Source organism: Alligator sinensis, unplaced genomic scaffold (assembly GCF_000455745.1).
Source record: "Alligator sinensis unplaced genomic scaffold, ASM45574v1 scaffold1316_1, whole genome shotgun sequence".
Taxonomy (NCBI): domain Eukaryota; kingdom Metazoa; phylum Chordata; order Crocodylia; family Alligatoridae; genus Alligator; species Alligator sinensis.
In genome coordinates, this window is record NW_005842976.1 from 373390 (window position 1) to 397067 (window position 23678).

At 41.0% G+C, this 23678-nt stretch overlaps 1 protein-coding gene across 9 annotated transcripts in view; it reads left to right on the forward strand.

Moving 5' to 3' along the window:
- The window catches only part of CREM (cAMP responsive element modulator), a 78340-nt gene that overhangs the window by 28880 nt on the left and 25782 nt on the right, over window positions 1-23678 (forward strand). For 3 of the 9 annotated variants that reach the window (XM_014526208.2, XM_025192858.1, XM_006036582.3), the window contains 2 exons: window positions 2379-2535; window positions 4595-5095. In XM_014526208.2, the coding sequence (XP_014381694.2) occupies window positions 2379-2535; window positions 4595-4739 (302 nt within the window). In that variant the 3' untranslated portion in view covers window positions 4740-5095. Of the gene's footprint in view, window positions 1-2378; window positions 2536-4594; window positions 6195-23678 lie in introns of those variants that run through there. The other 6 variants (XM_025192857.1, XM_025192855.1, XM_025192856.1 and 3 more) reach the window with 4 other exon arrangements.

Sequence of the window (23678 nt, forward strand, 5' to 3'; positions counted from 1 at the left end):
CTGCCTATGCAGGGGGTCGGACTCGATGATCTATTGAGGTCCCTTCCAACCCTAGAATCTATGAATCTGTGAATCGTGGGTATTCTTTTCAGTGCAAATTCGGGGGTATTAGAAGGCTTGGCTATATATTACAGCTTTCTTGGTGTGTTTAGGGTGATTGCTGGTTCTGTGCAGATATGTATGTTGATCCGTGGGTCTCTTGTCTATGGTGGTTTGTATTTTACCATTCTGGATATTGATCATAGTGTCTAGAAAGGAAATGTTGGTGCTGGAGTATTCAAGAGAGAATCTGATGGAAGGATCTCAAGGCACCCCAGGGTGCTGCAGTACTCTGGTTGAGTATTAGTACATTAAAGGAACAGTAAATAATAAAAATAGTCAAATAGGTGGACATACTTACCACATATTTCTACTTATAGCATCTCATCTTTAAAGGAAAACACCATTTTCCTTTGTGGTATTTCAGCTTTTGTAGACATCATAAAAATAGTTAGAGACTGGTTTAGAAATAATTAAAGCTCAAATGAAATGTTATTTGACCTGTTTTAAAGAACACTGAAGAGACTACAGCACAATCATGTTTTATATTATAATGTGACAAACATTTTGAAGCTTTTACTGTGCCAGAAGATTTTTCTGTTGCTTGACGAACCAGTTGTTTTCCTCTCATGCCATGATTTTGGATCTTAAAATGAGCTCTATGTTATGGTGACCTTATTAGTGTTATGTATTTGATTTATAGTAGTATCTATATGCTCTTGTAAGGAGAAGGTACAGTTTTGCAAGTTCTGTGATATATATAAAATTTTGTTTTTAATTCACATTAGCCAACATGAATTAAACCCTTATTCAAAGCAAGGCAGTTTGTAATATTTATTTTATTTTGCAGATCAAATTAAGCTCTGGGATCAAATTAAACTCCATAGTCTTTAATTTGACCTACAAACTGACTTGTCTTCATTAGCAGTTTGTGTTAATTGAAGATTTCATAGACAAAATCTATGATTTATAGATAAAATCATCTCTCTCTGCTGAATTACTACTACTTCACAGTTAGGGCGGCTAGGAGCTGGAACCAACTTCCAAGGGAGGTGGTGCTGGCCCCTACCCTGGGGATCTTTAAGAAGAGGCTGGATACCTACCTGGCTGGACTCATTTGAGTCCCGTTTTTTTGTTTAGGGTTCTTTTGTTGTTCTCCCGCCCTGGTGGGGGGTCGGGCTAGAAGATCTATTAGGTCCCTTCCGACCCTAAAACTATGAAACTATGAATTCACACCCAATGAAAGACCTGTCCCAAAGAGTTCATGCTCTGAATAGACATGGCCAGCAAGGGGTGAAATTAAAGAATTAGTATACTTTCATTTTACAACTAGTCAACTGTGAGACAGTCCTACTAACTTAAGTGGGGCTACTTATAAAGTGAGATATTTTGCTCAGTCAGAAGGTAAATGTCCATGATTACACAGAAAGATCAAGACCTGAACCCATATAGCCATTTTAGTCTGGTACCTTTCTTAGAAGGCCATCTTCTGATTTGAAGAGGAAGATAATATTTTAAATCTATTTTTGTCCCATTTCATGTAATCTTGGGATATTGCTTTAGGGTCAGTTGGCATGAAACTGTGAAAGAAGACCATAAGAAAGCTAATTTATTTAATTGATTTTACCCTTTTCCTACCTTCTCACCTCTCCAAAATGGTGCGAGTTTGTGTATATTAATTTTCTTAATATATGTTGTTATTTTGTTTTAACACTTTTCTGAGTTTAATTGAATCTTCCCTTTGTTACTGGAACTACGTTAAAAAAAAGGCAGTGCAAATTTCACATAAGATGACAGCAACTGCAGTTTGATTCTGTGTGTTAATTTTCAGGGCCAAGGAAAGTTAAGTTCTCTGTTCTGAAGTAGTATGGAAAATATTAAGATGTGAACAGTAAAGAACTTACTCTTATTTTTTTATGCATGAGAGTCAATATTTTTATATTAATTTTAAATGTGACACACGTTGTACGTATTAGACTTGCATGATTTTCCTTGTAAATAGTATTTGAAAGTTTAGGTATTCTAAAAGATAGAAAAATAGCCTCTTAGAAATTAATGAAATATCAGAGAATAGAGGCCACTGGGGAGACCCAGTTCCAAGTTAAAACCATAAAAACTGGTTTAAAAATCTGTTTTATAACTCGTATATTGTAACAGAGACATTAGAATCTAGTTGTATTTGTTAGCTTTGGTGTCTTTTGACCTCACGGGCCTGCTGAATATTTGAGATAATAGAGAACTAGATAATATATCATAAGAAATCTCTTGTTTCAGTTAGATACTAACAGACATGTTTTTGTATAATGTAAAACCTTTCTTTTGTATATATGTGTATACAGCTGCTACTGGAGACATGCCAGCTTATCAGATCCGAACTCCTACCACTGCCTTGCCTCAAGGAGTGGTAATGGCAGCATCACCGGGAACATTGCACAGCCCTCAGCAGCTAGCAGAGGAGGCAACACGCAAAAGAGAGCTAAGACTCATGAAAAATAGGTATGGTTATTTAACTGTAACACAATGATTAGTGATTGCTGGAAAAAGTAAGGTATTAAAATAAAATGTTGTTAAGGTCATGAGTCCTCCATGATAACTGAAGAAAGAACAGAGAAGTCTTTGCTGTTAAATGCACAGCAGCAAATAGATCTGTATATAGCACTGATTGAATAATGACCATTAATTGACTAAATCCTAAATATTCTACTGAGTGGTGAGGAGCACACTTTTTCCAAAAAAAAAAAAAAAAAAAAAGAGCATTACAAAATCTGAACCCTCACCCAAAACCTTGTGGCTGGGGAAATAACCTAGATAATGAGCAGATTAGAAATCAATGCAGTGTTAAAATAACCTTTATAATGAGCAGATTAGAAATCAATGCAGTGTTGTCTTCCTGTGCCTACAGAGAGTGTAACCTAATAGCACTCAGGTGAAAGAGCAGTCCTACTGATCTCCATAGATATTGAAACCCAAATCATAATTATGAGAATTTAAATATGTATAGTAATGAGTTCATGATTGATCTTTTTTGCAGAAATATCCAGAGATAGTGCTCTTACCAATAGAACTAGGTAGTGAATAGCAGTGAACAGTACATTCATAAAAAATAAAGGAAGTTTGGTGATCCTGAAACTATTTACTGGGTAGCTTTGGCTGGAAAAAAACTGGGGAGAGACTCATGTGTAACAAAGTACCTGTCATACTAACAAGCGTGCAGTGTCTGAGATTTTTATTGTAGTGTGAAATGATTGTTGCAGGTTCTGTTACCTAATAATATACTGATGGAGAGACATTATTGCAAAAGCAAATCTACTTTAGGAAAACTGAGTAAAACAGAATTGTGTGACATTTGGTAGATTGTCTATATTTTTTAATTTCTTGGCATAAAGTCTGTCTGATGTGCAGAATAAACAAACCTACAGCGCTTTCTTCTTGCATTCTTTTGACTGTTGTTCGGGGTTTATTTTCTTGCCTATGCACTTGCATAGCAGTTGTTAAACTTGCTGAAAACTAGAAGCATGCATTTATGAAGAAATGGTCTGCTTTGTAGTTCACTAACATACTGAATGCTGTCTCATTCCATTCATGGAATTGCTTTGCTCTCATGCCTGTCTTTGTTTTAAGTCACTCTTGAGGATTGTTGCATTTTCTTATGCTTTCTCTTCTTTCACGTCTTCTCTCTTCAGTTGCAATACTAGAGCTACCACCCTCTTATGTACAGCATGCAGAAAATTTGATGCCAATTTATAGAAATTTTGTAAATGCTAAGGGGATTAAATTTTAAAAAGGTCTTAAATTTGTGTGTCTGTGGAATTTGGTGCCCAATTCAATCACATACATTTGAAAAATCTTACCCAAACTGTTTAACTTTTGAGTAGCAGAATTATGATGTAGCCATTCATGGCTGCTTGTATTTTAGAAAAAAAGTAGAAATTGGGGAGTAAATGGGTGCAAATGAACAATTTTAAAAGAAAAAAGATTATGCCATTTTGACTAGTCCTGATCATAATTGTGTGAAAAGGTCAGAGTTGCAGTAGTTTTTTAAACCAGATACCTAGATTTTAATCTGAAGAGAGAATGCTGCTACACCTATATTTTTGCAAGGGAACACACCTGTATTTTCTTTAACATTGTTGTTAAGTGTTTTGATTGCAGAAGGTGATGCTCTAAATACCTGCAGAAACACACAAAATGGGTTGTGATGGGAACAGAAAATCCCATTTTCAGAAATGAAGGCATTTAGCCATGGCATTTTGTACAGTTGAAGGCAGCTTGTTAACAGCTGATCGTTGTCCTCATTGTGTTTGTCTCAGTTCATCTGTATAACAACTCATTCATCATATTGTGGATGCCAAGCAAATTGCGTTAATTAACAGGCTGTTTTTGTGGGTTCAGGTTGGCTGTTCAATGACGTAGCTGTCTAAGATCATTGTTTAGTTATTTGTTTGTCCAAAGAGTGATTTACTGTGGAATTTTAGGGATTGTAGGTAATTGTGTTTATCCAGTTTTGGCTGGAGCGTGGTTGTACCTGTAGTTATTTGCCTTGTGTTGGTTCCAGGGAAGCTGCCCGGGAATGTCGCAGAAAGAAGAAGGAGTATGTCAAATGTCTTGAAAATCGTGTGGCTGTGCTTGAAAACCAAAACAAGACTCTCATTGAGGAACTCAAGGCCCTCAAAGATCTTTATTGCCATAAAGCAGAATAACTGTCTTTGATTTGGACCTTGTTTCTATGAACTTTAATCAAGGCATGAGAGGAAGCAATTCTACGTATTGCCATGTAAACTTGAGGAAGGGACACTTGTGACCCTTGTGAACACAGTTTTTGCCTACTGCTTTCAGATGTAACAGGGGAGATGTTCCAAAAATTGGAATTCATTCATAGTCTCCATATTCTGCTGAGCGTTCTTCAATTTACATTTTCTTATAGCATGCAAATAGCCTTTTTGTTTGCACCTTTTACTTCTGCTTTTTGCAGGGAAGCTGCTAAAGAATGTCGACGTCGGAAGAAAGAATACATAAAATGTCTGGAGAGTCGTGTTGCAGTGCTAGAAGTTCAGAACAAGAAACTTATTGAAGAGCTTGAAACCCTAAAAGACATTTGCTCTTCCAAAACAGATTAGTATTTATTATACTGTGAACTGACTAAAACATGTCCAGTTGCTTTTTAAGGCAATACATAGCCAACAAGAATTATGGCTTTTTCTGTGTCATTTATCTTATACTCCAACTTCTAACATTCCTAAAATGCTTTTCCAGCATTTTGTCAATTCTTAGTTGTACCTTCAAATTTTTCCCCCTCAGAGGAGTCAAAGGATAAAATGTGTGTAACATGGTTAAAAGCAACATTTCTCAAGGCTGTTCCAGTGTCATTTAATTGCATTTATTGCTACTTCTGTGTTACTGCTAGCATCCTACACATACCAAATATTTTACAGGTATTTTAAAGCAAACCTTAAAGATAAAGCATCCAGTAATACATCAAAATCGAACGACTCAAAATATCTCAGGAAAGAATTTATATAAAGAATGTTATAATTACATGTATGTATCAGAATACTAGTCTATAAATGAATTTATGGCATATTTTTATATTAGTTGCTTTGTGAAGAAAGTATTGTATTGCTGTCACTGAGTGCCATGGTTGAAGATAGTTTTTAATAGAACCATGTTGTTTAACCTTTGTAGTGTTTGGTGTTCATTTACATATGTGGCACTTGTGTAAAACATATATTTTGAAAAATGCCTAAAAGATTTAGCATAAATTTTATATTATATAGGCAAATTCCTCCTTGCCATTATAATACAAATTCTAAACACTCTGAAGAAGTTTAAATGTTTGCTAGGGCTTTCTGTCACTTACACATCTAGTGTTTTACAAAATATCTTATTGATTAGAGGATTTTGTTTCACACTTGGTTTTCATCCTAAATATTTTTGATGCATATTCTGAACAGGCCAAACAGGGGAGCCTAAGACATGTGATCTTTTTCAGCCTTTCGATGAAGCGCCAAAAAGCACTAAAACTTTTGCTAAAGGAAGACTCCAACTAACATTAGTTCTCTGCTGATTTATATTTAACAATAGTCTTTACATGAGAGCCAACGGTATTTAAAAATAACAAATCCTGCCTCAACTAGATTAAATTTTTGGTAACCTCCACATATGCCAGCTTTCCATTGTGCTTTCTGGGGAAAACAATGCTTATATCAAATTTCTGCATGTTAACATCTATGTCTACTTTATAAAATAGAGAGTAATTTGGGAGCGAGCTGATTGGCTGATGGTAGATCCATGCTATGAGGATCGATCTTAGATGTAATATAATTGTAAGTGGTCAGGCAGTTGACATATAACACAGGGAAGAAAAACTTAATTACTATTTAATTTGCTTTACTAGAGACAGAGTGATCCTCTTCCTCTTTGAACTCAAGCTGCCTGATTAAACTCCAGGTGACTTCACTGGGGCCAGAATGTCTCCCAAGCGTAGAAAGTAGGAAGACCTTCTTATTCTGTTACTGATTTTTTTGCTCAACTCTGGGCAAGTTACTTTAGGGCAGATTTTCAAAAGTGTTTGAAATCCATGGGAGTTAGCTTGCTTTGATACATGCTTTTGAAAATTCCATCTTTAGGTGCCTGAGTATCTATGAAAACTTATTCCTAAAATTTTCAAAATTTCTTAAGTGATATAAGAGCCAAACTTCCAAATGAAGGATGCCACGACATACTTCTGTTTGATGACCTATGATATCACCTTTATGTGGTCAGTAAGTTGTGCCCAAGGCCGTGTGTAGATGAAATGAGGGGCGTGTGTGCATGACACTTTAAAGCGGGCTAAATGCTTTTGCACTGCTTTAATGGTGTCGGTGTTTGCACACCTCAGCGACGTATTGCACATTAATTCCAGCCGCTGTAGGAAATTTGGCAGTGTAATACGCCTTAAATGACTTGTGGTGCAGCAAACTAAAACTCCTCCAAGGAGTTTTAGTTGCTGCCCCTACAGCCGTGTAGTGAAGCACTGGACTCCATGCAGCTCTGTGGCTCCGCAGGGAGCCCTTCAGGCAGCCTGCCAGCAGCCCGGGAAAGCAGGCTCCATCCAAGAAAAGCAAGAGCCTGATTTCCTCCCCGCCCCCTGAAGCCTTCCTGCATGTCCTGTGCGGGGGCCTGGTGCTTCCCCCCACAGCTGCGGTGCCTCCCGGGACTGCCTGAGCCGGGTCCCTGCAGGCGGGTGCCGCCTGGGGTGGGGGCCGCTGCTGCTGTGGAGGGAAGCATTAGGCCCCTTGCCCCTGCAGCCCAGGGACCACTCCGCTTGTTGGCAGCTCGCCCTCCCCTCCCTGCCACCAGAGAGGCAGGTAAGTGCGGGGTGTGTGCACGACACAGGTTTGAAGGGCCCTAAATTTAAATGATGGGTTTAAAAATCCACCACTTCAAATTAGGACCTCTGTTTTGTCTAGACATGCCCATAGGCTTTATCAAGACCCTCTGCACCATGGATCAATTTACCTTTTATAAACGGTTCAAGTACCACTTTCCTCTATCTAGCAAGTTTGAAAACATGCTGGAAAGAAAAAATCATTTGGGGAGCTCTTAAACGTACTGAGAAAAAAACTAGCAACAAACTGATCAGATTAGTCATTCATTTCAAATTTCATATAAAAATATGAAACTCATTTCAAATTGCCTTGGTGCAACTAGGCCAATTAGAATGGAATCTAGACAGGCCCTTCCTTCCCCACCACCTCCCTTCCCTCCTCTCCCACAGGAGACAGAAAGGGGCTTTGATTTCAGAGCATGGTTTCTTTGGGTTTAGGAACTAGCACTGAGTAACCATAAAGTCCCATTTTTAGTGGAAATTTCTGCCTTCCACAGCATGTAGCAGAAAACAAATTAGGAATTGGATAAACAAAGCTGACACCTCAAAGTAGTTGAGAGGTATATACCTAGGATTCACATTTTTTATCTTACTAAGTGCTTTTTCTTAATTTAATTTTGTGTTCTAGTGGAACCACAATTCTAAGATTACTTTTGGCGCCAAAGTCATGTCCTTTTAAAATTGATCTAGCTCAGAAGGATCATACTCAGCCATAAATTTTAACCTTCATATGTATAGGTCTCCACAGTTGCAAGGGAAGAACTAAAGCAGTAGGATATACCTAGAGGATGACTCGACTGTAATTTCCTTTCTCTGTGACAGTATAATTTACTAGGCTTACATAATAGCTGTGGTTACCTAGGTCCTATACAATTACAGGTGTTGTAACCAAAGAGAAGACCAACACAGGGCCAAAAAAAAGCTCCTCCCCCTGCTCAATAACATTGCAAAATAAATACAAGAAGTAGGGGCACACCAGTTGCTAAAACATCTGGTCTCAGCTGTTGTTGGAAACTGAATCAGATGAACTCCTTGTTTGTTTCAAGCCTGTATATGAACACTCCTTTGTTTAAGGTTCCAAAAGACTTTTTTTATGTCCTGTAATTCATTCATTCATTCTTCCAGGAACAAAAATATACTTAAAGGTAAACAACAGGAATCAAATCCAAAAAATACTGTGTTAGGTGACTGTCCTTCTGAAAAGAATTGTCATTTAGAGATTATTTATCTTTAGCAAGGAAAGGTATCATTTTGATAGCTTCAGAAGAATCCAACTGGAAAAAGTAGTGGCTCGTTAGAAAAGAAGAAGAAACTTGCTTTACGTTATTGTTAAATCCAGTAACTTGTGTTTGATTTGGCATTGAATTATTTAATTACAAAAGGATGAGTCTTGTATTTTAAAGACACAACTAGCCAGCTGAGATGAGTATCTCTCAGACTGGTTAAATTAGAAGAATGAGCCTATGAAGAAATAAGACTGGGGGGGGGGACAAAACTATGAAGATTCTACACCTACGGACAGAAGGAATCCCTGTTATAAAGCTGACATAAAAAAAGAAACGATTAACTGAGTATTTGAAACAACGACTCAGATCGTGAATTGATTTGGGACACATAAACAATGAACATTTTGGAAGAGACTTTGTGATTACTTTTGTCTAAATTCATTTGTAGACCATGTCACAATGGAAAAAAAAAACCAAGTATAATTGAGGCATTACAGGGGACAAAGCAGTAATGAAAGAAGAGTCCTACTTCCTGCTGCCCTTTAAACAATACCAGGTCCCTGGTACTCTTTAATGGCTAATGCTGCTTACTGCATGCCCTTTGCATTTCATTGGGAAGATAACCAAATTCTTCCTCCAGCACTGGTCCTCACAGTCCTGGAAACTGTTCTGTGACTCTCCTGGATGGGTTTACAAGATTTTCTCTTTTGCCGGGTTAGGACTGCCAATGTTGAATTATTTTTGCTGGTCTTTCCTATTTCAGTTGTGTATCAGATTAATTTCCCTACTGTCAAAAATCCAGGTAGTTCCTTGTTCCTAGATTGACACACACATGTCTGCCATGGATATTGCCAGTCTATGGAACTTCCTTCGCTCAGGCTTCTTTGACCTTCCAGTGTGAGGTTTCACCATGTGGGATTTCTAATAGAATTTTTCAGTCATTGTCATTCTCAAGAACCAATCAATTTAATTTCCAAATTGATTAAACCTATCACCCCATCTGCTTATTGGGGCACTTCACAACTTGGTATTCATGGTGCAAGAAAGAATACTGTCCTCTGCTTCTCCCAGCTCGTCCACTAAAAATAATCTGAATTTCTTAGTGGAGCCTGACCACTAGTGTTATGAAAATATAAGTTGCAGCCTTCAAACCTCATCCCAGGTCACTTATTCTATCCTCAGTTCTAGCTTGTTGGTCCATTCATGTAGCTTGGAAAGAGGAAGTATGATCTAATGGTCAGGTCAGTAGCCTATGACTTAAAGTTATCTCCTGGGAGATCCTGGACACGTCATTTAGCCCTCTCTTAACCCTCAGTCCCATGTTTGTAAACTGGAAATAGCACTAGCAAGGGTGTTGTGTGGACTCTGAAGCACATGCATAATACAGGTAAATATTGTAGAGAGAGCACTTCTCTTTATTTGTTAATGCAACATCAGTCTGAAGCACTCAAATGTCCCACTGAATTTCTAATGTTATATGGTGTCTTTCTGCCCACTTATAACTTTCTCCTGTGATTTGCCTAATTATGGCACTAGGAGCAAAAAGGCTAAAAATAAAAACATTGTTACTTTTTAAAGTTTAAACAGAGGTAGCATTACCTTGTTCTGATATGGACCTTTGACATTGATACACAGTGACTGCATGCTTTGTAAAATGAATTGGTAAGTTCTAGACTCATCCTAGGTCAGCAGTACTGTATAAACATAGAGTTCTTGCCCTAATTCAGCAAATGCTGATTAACATATACCACTACCTGACAGCAGTTATCTTTAGTTTCTATATTTACTTCATTTTAGGAGGGTGTAGTAATTTCCCACATAGATCTTCCATGAAGATAAAAAAAAAATGAGCTGATCAGATATTTCTATCAGTTATATAACCCTTCTTTCCTTCATCGATTTTTATGGGTTTCACTAATGAGTTTCACTAGCATCTAGCAGGTGATGAGGAAAGCAGTTTATTAGCAATTATGAGTGTACTGTTGTACCATAACTTGCTTTGTAGGTGTACCTAGGCAGTATCCAGAAAGAAGCATCCCTCACAATTTTGCAACAACAGATGTTGCATGTTTCCATCTAAAGCTTTAGCTACCTCAAACAATTAAGGAACCTGTGGATGCTGAATGTTGTATGTAGATTAAAGAGGAAATCTCTATATCACATGAAGCTGAACTTGAAACTTTTAAATTTAAGTGGGAAGAGAGCTAAAGAGAGGGACACTGCTCCAGCACACTGTAATTCCAGTGCATCAGAGCAGACTTGATTTAATCATGTCTCTCATATCGGTCTCCGTGCGCTTCAAAATGGTGCCTCTGCTGCCATTTTGAAGCATGTGGACACTGATACACAGTATGCTCTGGACACTTTAATTAGAGCAGCTCTTGGGGTTGTTCTAATTAAAGTGCCTGCCCCTCTCCCCATTCCCAGAGCACATGTATAAACGCCCAAAGTATTTTTGTTTTGATACCTGCTGAGGCTTTTCTTGCCCTTTAATGGCTTTATTGATAGAGTCTGATATGGTTGACATATCGTGTAGATGGAATTGGGGCTTAAAACTGTCACTGCTTAGAAGTTGTCTTTTGGAACCAGGCTGTTTTGTCATGGTTTCAAGCTTGTACCTTCCACTGTGGTCTTCAGTGTGAGGCTTTTAGTGACCCTGCTTGTATGATACCTCAGATGTGGTTGTGCTCAAAGCAAACTTTACTAGAGTATCCGTAACACCTAGGAGAGGCAGGAAGACAGACCCCTCTCCTCTTGAACTCACTGCTTAAATTGCTTATTGAGCACTGATATCACCTTACAAAATAATTAAAGGATAAAGATTGTATTTTTTAAAATCAAGGCACAAGGCTTTGCATGCTTATGATGCACTATGGGTTTTATTGTAATATATTAGTTTTAAATATGTTCATATTGTGCTAATGTTGCATGCCTCAGTTTCCCTGCCTGATTTGTACAGGAGGAAAGAGGTGAGGGAAGCCAGAGTTGTATGAGCTAGGTGACAAAAGGCATATCTGTGAAGGAGGGTCTGATTGCAGGTGACCCCCAGAGGTGTCCAAGGATGCTGAGAGAGGTGAGCATCACAGTGGAGGTAGCAGGCTGAAAGAAGCAGGAATTCTCCTGGGAGCTGGAGAATCTGAAGAGAATCAGAAGCAAGCGAACAGCCAGGCTACTTCGGAGCACTCGGGTTGCGCAGACTGGAGAGAAAACAGCTGAGTTAACTTTGTGGGTGCTCAGGGTTGGACTGAGGACAGAAGAACTGCATAATCCTTTAGAAGAGGCTTTTTTTGTCTTTTTTAGTTTTGCTTTCTTGGGGTGAGCCTGGGGGCTTTGTCCCCAACTAAGTGCTTACTGAAGAGAAACTGTCTGCTTTGCTGCTTTGCAGTTGGAGTATACGTCTGAGCAGGTAAAGTCCCTCTCAGGAATGGAATTGGAAGGTAGCTTGTTTGAGGCAGGGCCATGTATAGCAAGGGAGGGTCAGGGCTGAAGGGCTGGGATCTCAAGAGTTGGAAGAAGCCAGGGCTTTTCTAGGTTGGGGTACAGAACAAAATTACGTGATTCCGATCAACATTTTTGTAGTGACACCCTGTGGAGATATATGTTAATTACATCATTTGCTTCTGATTTAAAGAAGAGTTAAGCCATGTCAGTAGGAAGAGTAAAGAATTTTCTGTGAAAGACCATACTTTTTAGCATTCACCATTATAATAAAAGCCATTCTGCTACTGAAGAAGCACAAACTCAAGTGGCCTGTTTGCCAGCATTAAAAACGTATTTAATAATAAAACAGTTGTATAATATTACCCTTACCAGTTACCATTATTTTTTAACAGTAGTTAAAACAATCATACCTGTACAAAAGAAATTAAACCTACAGATTCTTTTTTGACAGACATAGACATAGAATGAAGGAGCCAGACTGGTCCTGAATCTTGACCATCTACAGACCAGTAAATATAAATTATTCAGGCCGATAAACCTAATGATTCCTAGAGCTTATTAATTAGGTATAGACTTCAAAATGAACATAGAGGGAAATACTCTAGTAGTAATGACGTTACATGGCAAATAAATTTTGAGGTTAGAGAGGAAGGGAGAAGAAAAGATGGAGAAAAATGAGTTGGAAAGAAGGAAACGGAAAAGAGAAAATAGAACTGTCTCAAGAATGGACTTTTTTTGTTTGTTTTTAGACCAAGTTCATTCACTTCTGCTCTATAAAAAACAGTAAATTAGATAGGACACTAGAGTAAGAAGTGTGCAGATTGACCCTTGCACTCATCTAGGATCCATTCATTGCATCAGTCCATTTCTACCACTTCTAGCACAACAAAGGCCTCAGTGTAACTTAATAATAATGGATAACATGTTTTGAACTCAGCAGTATTCCCTCAAAATGTGAATCTGACAGTTTGAAGGGAAAAATGGCATTTATATAATCCTATATGAATAGGTCTAACTACAGGAACTTGAGAAAGGTCCAGAAAATAATATTACAGAGCAGTGGTACCCAAGCTTTCAGTCCTGTGGGCCATATGAGTGGTGCAGAGTCAGTCCATTGACTGGATCTCATGTGGGGTTGGTGTGTGGGATTGGTCTGCAGGTATGATCCCACATACTGCCCTGATCTTCCATACCCTATGTGGCTGTCTGCTGGCCCTGTCCTGTATGCTTAGTCTAGCCGTGTGCTGAGCTGACTCCTTATATCCAGATCTGACCGCATGCTAGCCCAACCCTGCACGCCTGGATCTATCCCCATCCCCATCTGACCACATGCTAGCCCAACCCCACATGCCAGGGAAGGGCCACATTATCCAGCCTGCATGGCTCTCCAAAGGTCCAGAAATTTGGCAGGAAGGGAGCAGAAAGTAATGCTCCCTTGCTGCCAAATTTTCAGGCCCATGGGGAAATCTGCAGGTCACATGACATGGCTCTGTGGGCCAGAGGTTGCATACCACTGTTATAGAGGGTCTTTTCTTTTTAATTAATTATCCCAGTCCATGAAATGTCATTTAAAGTTCTTGTACAGTAAATGAATTATTTTGTGTTGTACCATGCTGCCTAATAATGAGACTGCTCTGTAAGTGGTGCAGGTCTGCATGGCATTAGGATTGTTGTTTGTTCAAGTTTGAATAACTGACTCCAAATAGACATCATCTTATGAATATGTAAATGTAAAGCACCTTGTTTACATTTACAGGTTGAGATTTCAGGAAGTCATATTAAATTGGTAGCAATCTAAAAATGTCCTTTAGTGGCTATACTAAATCCTCTCCACACTGCCATCACTGAGTCAGGTTTGAGAGGTGTACACTTATCTTGCTGGTAATGATAGTAGATATTCTTAAATTAATTAATGTGGAGTTTACTTTTATTTCAATTGACAGTCCCTGGGATGCTGCCTCTCATGTTACTATGCTTTTCTACCTTCCTTCCAACAAGTCATACTGCTGGCCAGGAACAGATCTGGAAACCACTGGGAAATAATGAAGTTCTGGTTTCCAAATCTGTTCCAAGCCAGTAATATGAATTGTTAGAAGGAAGGTAGAAAAGCACAGTAACATGAGAGGCAGCATCCCAGGGACTGTTGACCAGAGATTTGGTCAGTATTAAAACTGGCTCCTGTATCCTTCTCCCTCCCCTTGACTAAATGACTTCTGACACTGGAAACTGTTTTTACTGAAACAGTATTTAAGCAGTCTGTTCCAAACTCATTTGCTACTGGTGGTTTCTTAATTTGAAGAGCTGCTGACTTGCCCTGCTACTGGAATAAGTCTCCTAACTTGATAGGCAAGCCTGGTCAATTTGTACAGCCCACTTTTCCAAGAAAAAGAAAAATGTTCTGTGAACCTTAAACTACTTCATCTTCTCAGCTGCTTATTCACATCTGGGATTCTGTTCATCCACTTTAGAGCAGGCAGAACTCTTGAGGAAAAAAATGAACTGTTGCCATTTCTTTTGCTTTTTGGACTAGAGTACGTTTGACTTCTGGAGATCCATAGTGGGTAATGTCTATATAGGAATGAAGTACATTGCTGTGCCTCTACATTTGTTCTAGCTACATCCCTTTACTTGTTCAAATCTGGTTTATTTCCATTTTCAATGATATACCATAACGTTCTGATTTTGGAAAGAAACATTTTAGCCTCCAGGATCTAAACTATAATGTGTGGGTTTAGTACCTGAGGTCCCTGCAATAGCAGCAGATTGCTTCAGTAAGAGTTGTCCAGATGATTGGTACAGGCAATCTACAATGTGATGTAGGGATGTTGAGATTAAAAGGTACCTATCAACCTTCCAATCCCATGTGATCCTGGGTGTATGAGCAAGGCATTTTAGGCAAAGGATTATCTGTACAACCTTAGGGTAATGCTTCATTTCATCCAGTGTCCAGTCTTCAGCTGTGGGCAATCACTGATACTTCTGAGGGAAGCTAAAATTCCCAGAACAAAACAGAAAACCACATCCAGAATACTTCCAGCAAATTGTGCATTGGAGAAAATACTTCCTTCCTGACTTCTAGAAGCCACCAGCCGAAGTCTGCTATTTAATTATAGTCATTGTCTTAATGTGGAGCTGCACATATGAGCATGTGGATAATCATACAAGCAGTTCTGATCTTGACCATGGCCCTTCAAGAGGAATATTGATAGATTCCAAAGCCACAACAGTTTGGCCCAGCCCTCTGCACATGCAGCACACAAAACTTTTTAGAAAGATAACTGATCTGACTTTATAAAGACGCCAAGTGATGATGAATTTATGACATTCTCCTCTAATTTTTAATCACCCACACAGCTTGGAAACTGTCCTATTTCAAGGTTGAATATGCCCAACTTCAGCTTTTACAAACTGGATCTCATTAAGGCTTTGTCAGCAAAACTAAAAAAAACCCCTTCTTCCATCAGGTAAATTTTCCACATTAATACTGAGACGTAGTGGCAAGTCACCTTCTTTTCCATAAGTTAAACATGTTGAGCTCCTTAAGCCCAACATTATTAGGCATGTTTTCCAGACTCTGGATTTTTTGTGGTCCTTTGAATGTTCAAGTATTTCCATATACTTCTTAGAGAGTAGATGTCAGACCTGGCCACCATACTAGTAGGATGCTTATCAGTTGGGGCATAGGAGCAAAATCACTGCCCTACTATACTCTGTTTTTTATGCAGTCAAGATTATCATTAGCTCTTTAGCCACAGTGTTGCACTGACGGCTCATGCTGAGGAAATTATCTACAACCGTGGTTTTGAATCTGTGGTCTGTGAACTCATGGGGGTCTGTAGACTATGTCTAAGGTGTCTGCAAAAAAATATTATGATTAGGGGTGCACCGATAGCCAATATTTAAGGAGGCATATCCACCAATACCAATCCGATATCCAAAACAGCTGCAATCAGGGAAGTCCAATGTGGTGGAAGGGGAGGGGGGAGGGAAGGGTGTGGGGGTGCAGATCAATGCTCCCTGTGATAAGGGAGAGGGAAGGGGCAGGTGCTGCATGAGGGGGAGGGCACAGGATGGGGCTCATGGGGTGAGGGTTGCTTGCACCCTGGGAATGGAGGGGTGCCCCCGGATCTGTGTGGCACAGGGCAGGTGGTAGCTGTAGGGTGGAGCCGGAGCCGGTGCTGCACGGGGCTTTTCTTGCTAGGGACTGGGCTCAGAGCGGGCTCCGGTGGCACTGGGAGGAGGCTGCAGCCACCCCAAATTTTGCTGCAGTGCCGCTCCCAGCCCTGTGCTGTCTTGAGGGGTCCAGGTCCGATTGGGATTTTTGATTATCAATCAAAAAATTGTGAATACCCACACTTGCAATTGTTTAAGCTAGCCCATTATCTACAACAGTGGTTTATAACCTGTGGTCTGTGGCCCCATGGTGGTCTGCAGACTATGTCCAAGGTGTCTGCAAAAGATGATTATCAGTCAAAAATATGTGAATACCCACACTTGCAATTCAAAGAGATCCGCACCTCCATTTAATATTTCCAAAGGGTTCACAAATGAAATAAGGTTGAAAACCATTGATTTTTCAATGACCCCTGGTCTTTTTTTAAATTGCTGCTTTCCTGGTAGACTTCCCTATTCTGTAGAAGTGACATTCACTCTTGGTTCCCAGAGGTTGTTTTTTTTGCATTTGACTCTTAAAACGTACATTGTAAAATTTTGACAGGTGATTGAGATCACAGTAACCCCCCCAAAACAAACAAACAAAACCTTGCCCTCTTTTTTTTAATAATGCAATCAATCTTTTTCTCATTTGCAAACTTTAGAGCAAAGATGTAATCACTTTCTAGATAGTTGATAAAAATATTACATTGTGTTGGAGCAGTATCTGATTCCTCAGGAATCCTATTTGAACCAACCCTTCTCAGTGAGATCTTCCTGTGAGGAGCTGCGTTTTAAAATCTGTCACAAAGACAGTCTTTAATCTAGCCAACATGTGCCTATTAATTCTATATAGCAAGATTTAAAAACCAAAATGTCGTGTGGTACCCTGAGGAAACTCAAGTATACTACCTTAATACTACACAGTATTAATATTCTGGTCTTTATTGTCCAGAACCTTGCCCAAAAAGGTGACAGGTTTATTTACCTACTTTCCACAAGACCTTGATGATTCTTTCTTAATAAAGCTTCTAACCATAAGTAAAAATTCACATAAGCCCAGACTGTTTATGTAGGACCTCTATGGCAAAATCAGAGTGAATCCAGTTGTCTAGGGTAGCATTCAACAGCCTTAGCCCATATGTTTTCTTCCAGCAATCCTTTACCCAGTCACAACCCGGCTTCCAAATTCTGCAACAGATGAGTCAGGAGTCCAATGAGCATCAGATTCCTTTAGTATACAAGCTTGGTTCACCATTAAAACCCTGTATACTGAATGAGGTGGAGTCTGGGGTGGTGTGGGTGCAAAGGCACGCTGTTGACAGGCTTGAGATCACAAGGTTGAGGCAAGAGTAGACCAACTGTCAGATTCCAACAAACCTGCAAATTCTGCTGAATACCTTGTTACAAAAGGACATGAGGAAGCAAGGAAGGACTGAATGAGGCAGGGCTGTGTAGAAATGATAATACATAATCATGTAATTAAAGGTTGTATTGTGCTGCCCATGTACGCAAGACAGCTGAATGAAGGTTGGACATGCTACTCTAATTCTTAACTTCTGAGTATTTGCAAATTTTAATCCCAGCATTTTTTTACATTTGTTTTTCCCCCTTAAAGTTTTGAAAAGTAACCTGAAAGAGCGGAAATGTTGCAATGTTGACACCACGTTGTTCATCAGCAGAGCTGAAATCTTTGCATATACCAGGCAAGCTTCTGCAGTTTGACTTAATGGTAACTGATAGCAGTAGTAAATAGGCAGCTCCTGTCTGGAGGCCCTGTGGCTGACACAGAGCTGTAGCACTCACTCTGCCTGGCAGGAGCAAGGAATCTGTCCTTCCCCTTAGGTCCTGGTCCTGCTCCTGCTCACCAAGCCTCTACTGGCCAGTCATGGCTGTGCAGGTGAGGGGCAGTCAGAGCAGGTTTTTTGTCTTAAGGTGTGACTGCTCCACTAAGCTGAACAACACTAGCCTGGTTAACATTTGTGTAGCGTTCATCTTGAGGTGTAACAAGGCCCTTAGTCTCATCTCACCAGAATCCTTATCCCAACCTGCTGGGGATGGTGCACATGGAATCTAGTCAGCAACAGAAATTGTGAGATCTTCAAGAATGTCCATTGAGGACAGAATCTTTATAGATTTTAGCTGCTAAAACTGAAGGATCCTTTTAACATGTGAAAACGGAAATTTTCGAAGTCTTATAATTTGGACAAGTTTTCATAGGAAATGGCAATAGGCCACATCCCTGTCACAGTGCCCATCCCCTTAGTTTTCAAGTGTCTGCTTCAGCATACTAGCATGCTAGAACAATTCAAAGGAAAGGGCTACTACAGTTCTGTAGCATGGGCGAAGTAACATGCTTTTTGCTACTGACAGTTTTGGAAATGGCTAAAATTATGCAAAAATATTCAGTTTGAGGCAGGCACTCAGGTGGTACCCAGTTTCACCCAAGTGGCTAAAGCTTAGGCAAATTTATAAGCAACTAAAAATGTGAAGTGTCCACTTTGGTAATAGGTGCTGTATGTTATATGTTTGTGTAATTAATAATTCTACATAAACATGATAATTCTGTATGGGTACATGGAGATACAAGTTTGGCACATTTAAAATGTTATTTTTTCCTTACTGTTGATATCCCCTATCATTAAAACAGGTACTTTCCTATTAAGGAAGAGGAAAAAATTAACTTCACTCACTATACAAATATGTAAACCATTACTCTTAGATTTTGAATAGGATTTAAAAAAAATGAAAACAAGTTCAACAGAAACTTAGTTTAGGATTAGAAGTTTGGGTTGGACACGTACGCGCGCGCGCGCGTGTGTGTGTGAGAGATTCCCTTTGAGAGATCTTCATGTAGAAAATAAAATTGTGTTTGGCTGAACTATAATGATTGATGCTGTTGCACAGGGAAAGTCTGAGTATAGTTCAAGGGAAACATATGAGCTAATTAGCATCCCTCATGGTTTGGCATAATGGTAAGTCTATGGGCCACTTTATAGAGATTACAGTTATCTAGGTTCTTGGATAGATGCCCAGGAAAATGAAATCTACTTATTGGAATGGCTGATATGAAAGTAAGCTTATTAAAATAAAACATTAACTTTGCATTTATTCAGCGAGATATTACAAGAACATCACTTGGGTTAAAAGTAAGCACTTGATGAAGGAATAAAACTGTCAAATGAATACAATCTCTAAGCACAATGGGGAGGCGTGTATTAGATCCGATTAAAAACTTGATTCTGGATGAATTAATTTGCTTTGTACATTTACCAATAATGCTGTGCAAGATAAAAGCCATGCAAGTATACAGTGTTCTTATCTGGTAGAAGTGATGGTAATACCAGACCAAATCAACAGGTTTTATACATTTGCTCACAACAACTGCAGTGGAACTACGGATAGGTTCTAGACAGCAAATCTCTTGAGTAAACTAGCAGAGGTTATACTAAGTGCTTTTTCGTTTGGAAGCTGCTGGTGTGTACAATAACAGCAACAACAGGGATCACGGGAATGGTAAGTGACAAGGTTATTGGAATAGTCATCATGGAAAATAATGACAAAAGTCTCTTAGATTAGCCATCTATTACTGCATATAGTGGTAAGTAAAGTTATGTTGCAGTAATATGGATTGACTTTTTAGCCAGTGCTAAAAATATAGGTCTGTTCCACAGTCCATTAAGGTTGAGTGCTATTTTTTATGAAGGTGCAGTAAAACAGGCAGATGGCAGTGGAAAATAACATTTGAAATGTAATTACACCATTATTTCATGTTCTTCGGTAATCAACCACCGGAGGGAGCCCAATTGACACTGGAAGCTGAAATGCTGCTCTGTGTTCCAGGATGTAAGAGCTCTGTTTGGGAAGTAACAGGACAGTCATAAATTGGGAAAGTCGCTTACTGTTGGAGGCAATGATATCTAACGGCTGAAAGCAGAAATTGTCACTCAGGATTCTTGGAACTGGATCAAAAAGAGGATTAGGTGCCACAATGTTGCATGTACACAGTTTAGGCACCTGGTATCCAGAGCGAACTTAAGACCAAAAGAAATGCCATAACTGGGTTGGACCAGTGGTCTACCTAGCCCAGTATCCTGTCTCTGACAGCGGCAGAAGTGGATGTGTTAAGAGGAAGATCATATGACAGGGCATCCCCTATCATACCTTCCCTGGGATTCACCATCATTCGTTTAAAGATGCCAAAAGATACATTCCTACCTGTTACGTTTCATAGCTATTGATCTATCATCTGTTAATTTGGCTTATCCCTAGAAGAAACAATTGAGTATAGATCACCTACATCTAAGGGAGTGCATGCTCTAGAACACTGGCTTTCAACATTTTTTGTACCAGGACCCATTTTTAAACATGTATGACCAGTCCCAACCCAGTGCCTCTCACTCCTGCCCCCAGGGCTCCCTAATGTGTGGGGCAGTAAGTGGAGACCCCGCCAGAGGTGTACAGGTGTGAGGTGGGGTAGGGTTTATGTGGGGGGTGAGGGAGGGTGTGAGTGGGTACAGTGTTTGTGGGGTGTGATTGTGTGTGGGGGAGGGTGTGGTTATGGCGTTTGTGGGGGAGAGTTTGAGGGTATGGTAGGGTGCTCCCCATGTGCACCCCCCTGATCTGGTCAGCACCCACTCCCATCCCGCAACAGCCTGGAGCCTACCGGCAGGGACCCACATGTGCAGGCCCAACTCAGCATGCCCCGCACCTGCTCCACACTTGCCCATTCAGGCTGAGCAGTGACAGCAGCGACAACTGCCGGGCAGAAACTATTGCTCAGTGCGGGGAGAAAAGCAATCCCTAGCCCTTACCGCTGCCCGGAGCCTGCGCCTGGGCTTCCCTGTGGCTCTGCCACTGTCACTGTCACCTCTGGGCCACCCAGCATGGCAGTGGTGACAGTGCAGGGCAGCTGCAGAGCAGCCTGGTACAGCGCAGGCTCTGGGCAGCTGAGCCAAGAACTGTCTGGTAGTAGCAAGGGAGAGGGGCTGTTTTCCCACCATGCTGAGCAACATTGTCTGCCCAGCAGCTGCTGCTGCTGCTGCAGCTTAGCAGGTGAGTTCGGAAAAGGTGTGGGGCATGCCAGGTCGGGGCTGCACGCGCAGGTCCCTGCTGGTACTGGGGCAGCGGTGGCGGCAGCCGGAAGGAACTGCCACTGCCCGGGCTGCTTAGAAAGGTAGCCCAGCTGCAGAGCTGCTCCAGCCCCGCTGGTGTCCAGGGTGTGGCAAGATGCACTACAGCCAGGTGGGACCAAGGGATCCACTGCAGTCTGGACAAAGCCCCTGCAGAGGTCAGATCTGGCCTGTAGGCCATATTTTGCCTGCCCAATCCTAGATCATTCCTGACTCAATGCTTGTCCCACCCCTTGGACACCTCTGATGGCGAGTGTACAACTTCCCTAGATAGTCTGTTCTATTGCCTCACTGTTCTAGTAGTGAAGTTTTTCCTGATATAAAGTTAAAACCTATTTAGCTGCAACTTCAAGCCATTGGTCTGCATTCTGCTCCCTGCAGCAAGAAAGGAAAGGTGTTTTCCCTTTTCTTTATGGCAGTCCTTCAGGTATTTGAAGATGGCTATCCTGTCCCCTCTTACACACCTTATCTGCAAGCTGAACGTGGCTATATCCTTCAACTTCTCCTCCTAAGACTTACCTTCCAAGCCCTTAATCATTTTTATTGCTCTCCTCTGGACCCTCTCTAATTTCTCCATTTCCTTTTTAAAATGTGAAGCCTAAAACTGCACACACTACTCCAGATAAAGCCTAACTAGTCCTGAGTAAATAGGCATTATCACATTAGGTCTTGAACTTAATGCTTCTATTGATGCAGCCCAAAACATTTGCTGCTTCTGCAGCTGCATCATACCAAAGACTCGTACTGTGTTTGTGATCCACTAAGACTTTTAGATCCTTTTCCATAGCACTGGTAGGAAGTGGGGAATTCAAAATGGTGTGCTGGCCAGTCAAACTCCCAGTCTGTCCAAAATAATCAGTTTTGTTTACCTGGATTCCAGATGAATAACTTTGCACAGCTCTCAGATAAAGCTAATAAATTAATTACCAGTGTAGTTATAAAAACATTTGAAGCTATTTTTGTCATTCATTTGTAATGCGTTGTTGTCAATGTTGCTAGTAGCATCAGTGTGATTACTGCTCTGTGCAAGTGGAAATTCTGTGTAGAAATTCTTTTGGTCTTCGGCATTTATTTTTAAGTATATGTTTTCTCTCAGCTATTTTTGTTGTGTTCTGTATATTATTAGAGTACAGAAAACTTGACTTACACGGGCAATGTTTTTACTCTTGATATCAAGTGTTGGTAATTGCTAAGGTATTTTTATACAGCATCTGGTTTTAGCAGTGTCACTTATAATATTAGAAAAGCCTTTGTCTGTCTGTCTGTCTGTCCATAACGCTTTATCCGTGCTTTGATTGGCTGACAAACAGCCAATCAGAGTGTGAAGAAGTGTTTGGACAGGTGGCAGTGGGCCGCCATGATGGTGGGGACACAGGGGATGGAGTGATGGGGAGAAGGGGAGCGGGCCTGGACCCCATCAACAGGAGGGATGCGGGGAGCAGGCCTAGATGGGGCAGGGGGGCACGGGGCTCTGTCCCCACCATCCCATTCCCCCTCCCCAGCATCATTCTTGTTGGGCAGTTGGCTAGTATTATATAAATCAAATCCAAACTGAGGTGTCTTAAATTCACCACTGAATGGTGACACTGTCTGAGGCCCCAGGGGTGGCCGTGATACCTCCTGGTGGCCAAGCACTTCCTGCCCCATTCTGGTTCTTTGGGGTACCCTCCCTTTTACCTCATCCGGCATGCCTTGATGTGACTAATGATACTTAAGGAGGCTGCCCCATGTGAGCCTCAGTCCCTTGGCTACCTGTTGTCTCAAGTGCCTGGCTGGCCCCCATCTCATTTCTCCAACTGAGTCATGGCCACCTGGTCCTATCTGTGCCTTAGAGCACAAGCCACCTTAGGGGCAATAATCGTGGCCTCTGTCCTCCCCTGTAGCCACACGCATGCCTTGCAGGTGTTATTTGGATAATGTCCTGGACCTCCCTGTAGGGGCCTCAGCCTTCATGGCTTTAGCCCACTGTTATTCTAGCTGCTGGACTCCAGCCATTGCCCTCTTGTTCCAGCTGGCCTTCTTGGCCTCAGCCCTCTCTGTATGACAGTCTCTGGGCTCCTGGCCCCTGTCTCTCAGTCTCTGGGGACCCTGGGGTCCCAGACCTAGGCAAGGCTGCTCTTCTTACCTCTCAGCCCCCAGGCCAGGCAGTTCAGATGCTGCTCAGCAGAGCTGACCCTAGGGGTGTGTGGGGCCCAGGGCAGGCAGGGGGTTGCGAGTGGCTGGAGCACGAAGCCAGTGGTACGTGGTGAGCACACGGAGCGGTGGTGCCCCCGGCTCTGTTCACGGCCCCCCCCCCCCCCCCCAACGGCGGCGCCCCGGGCC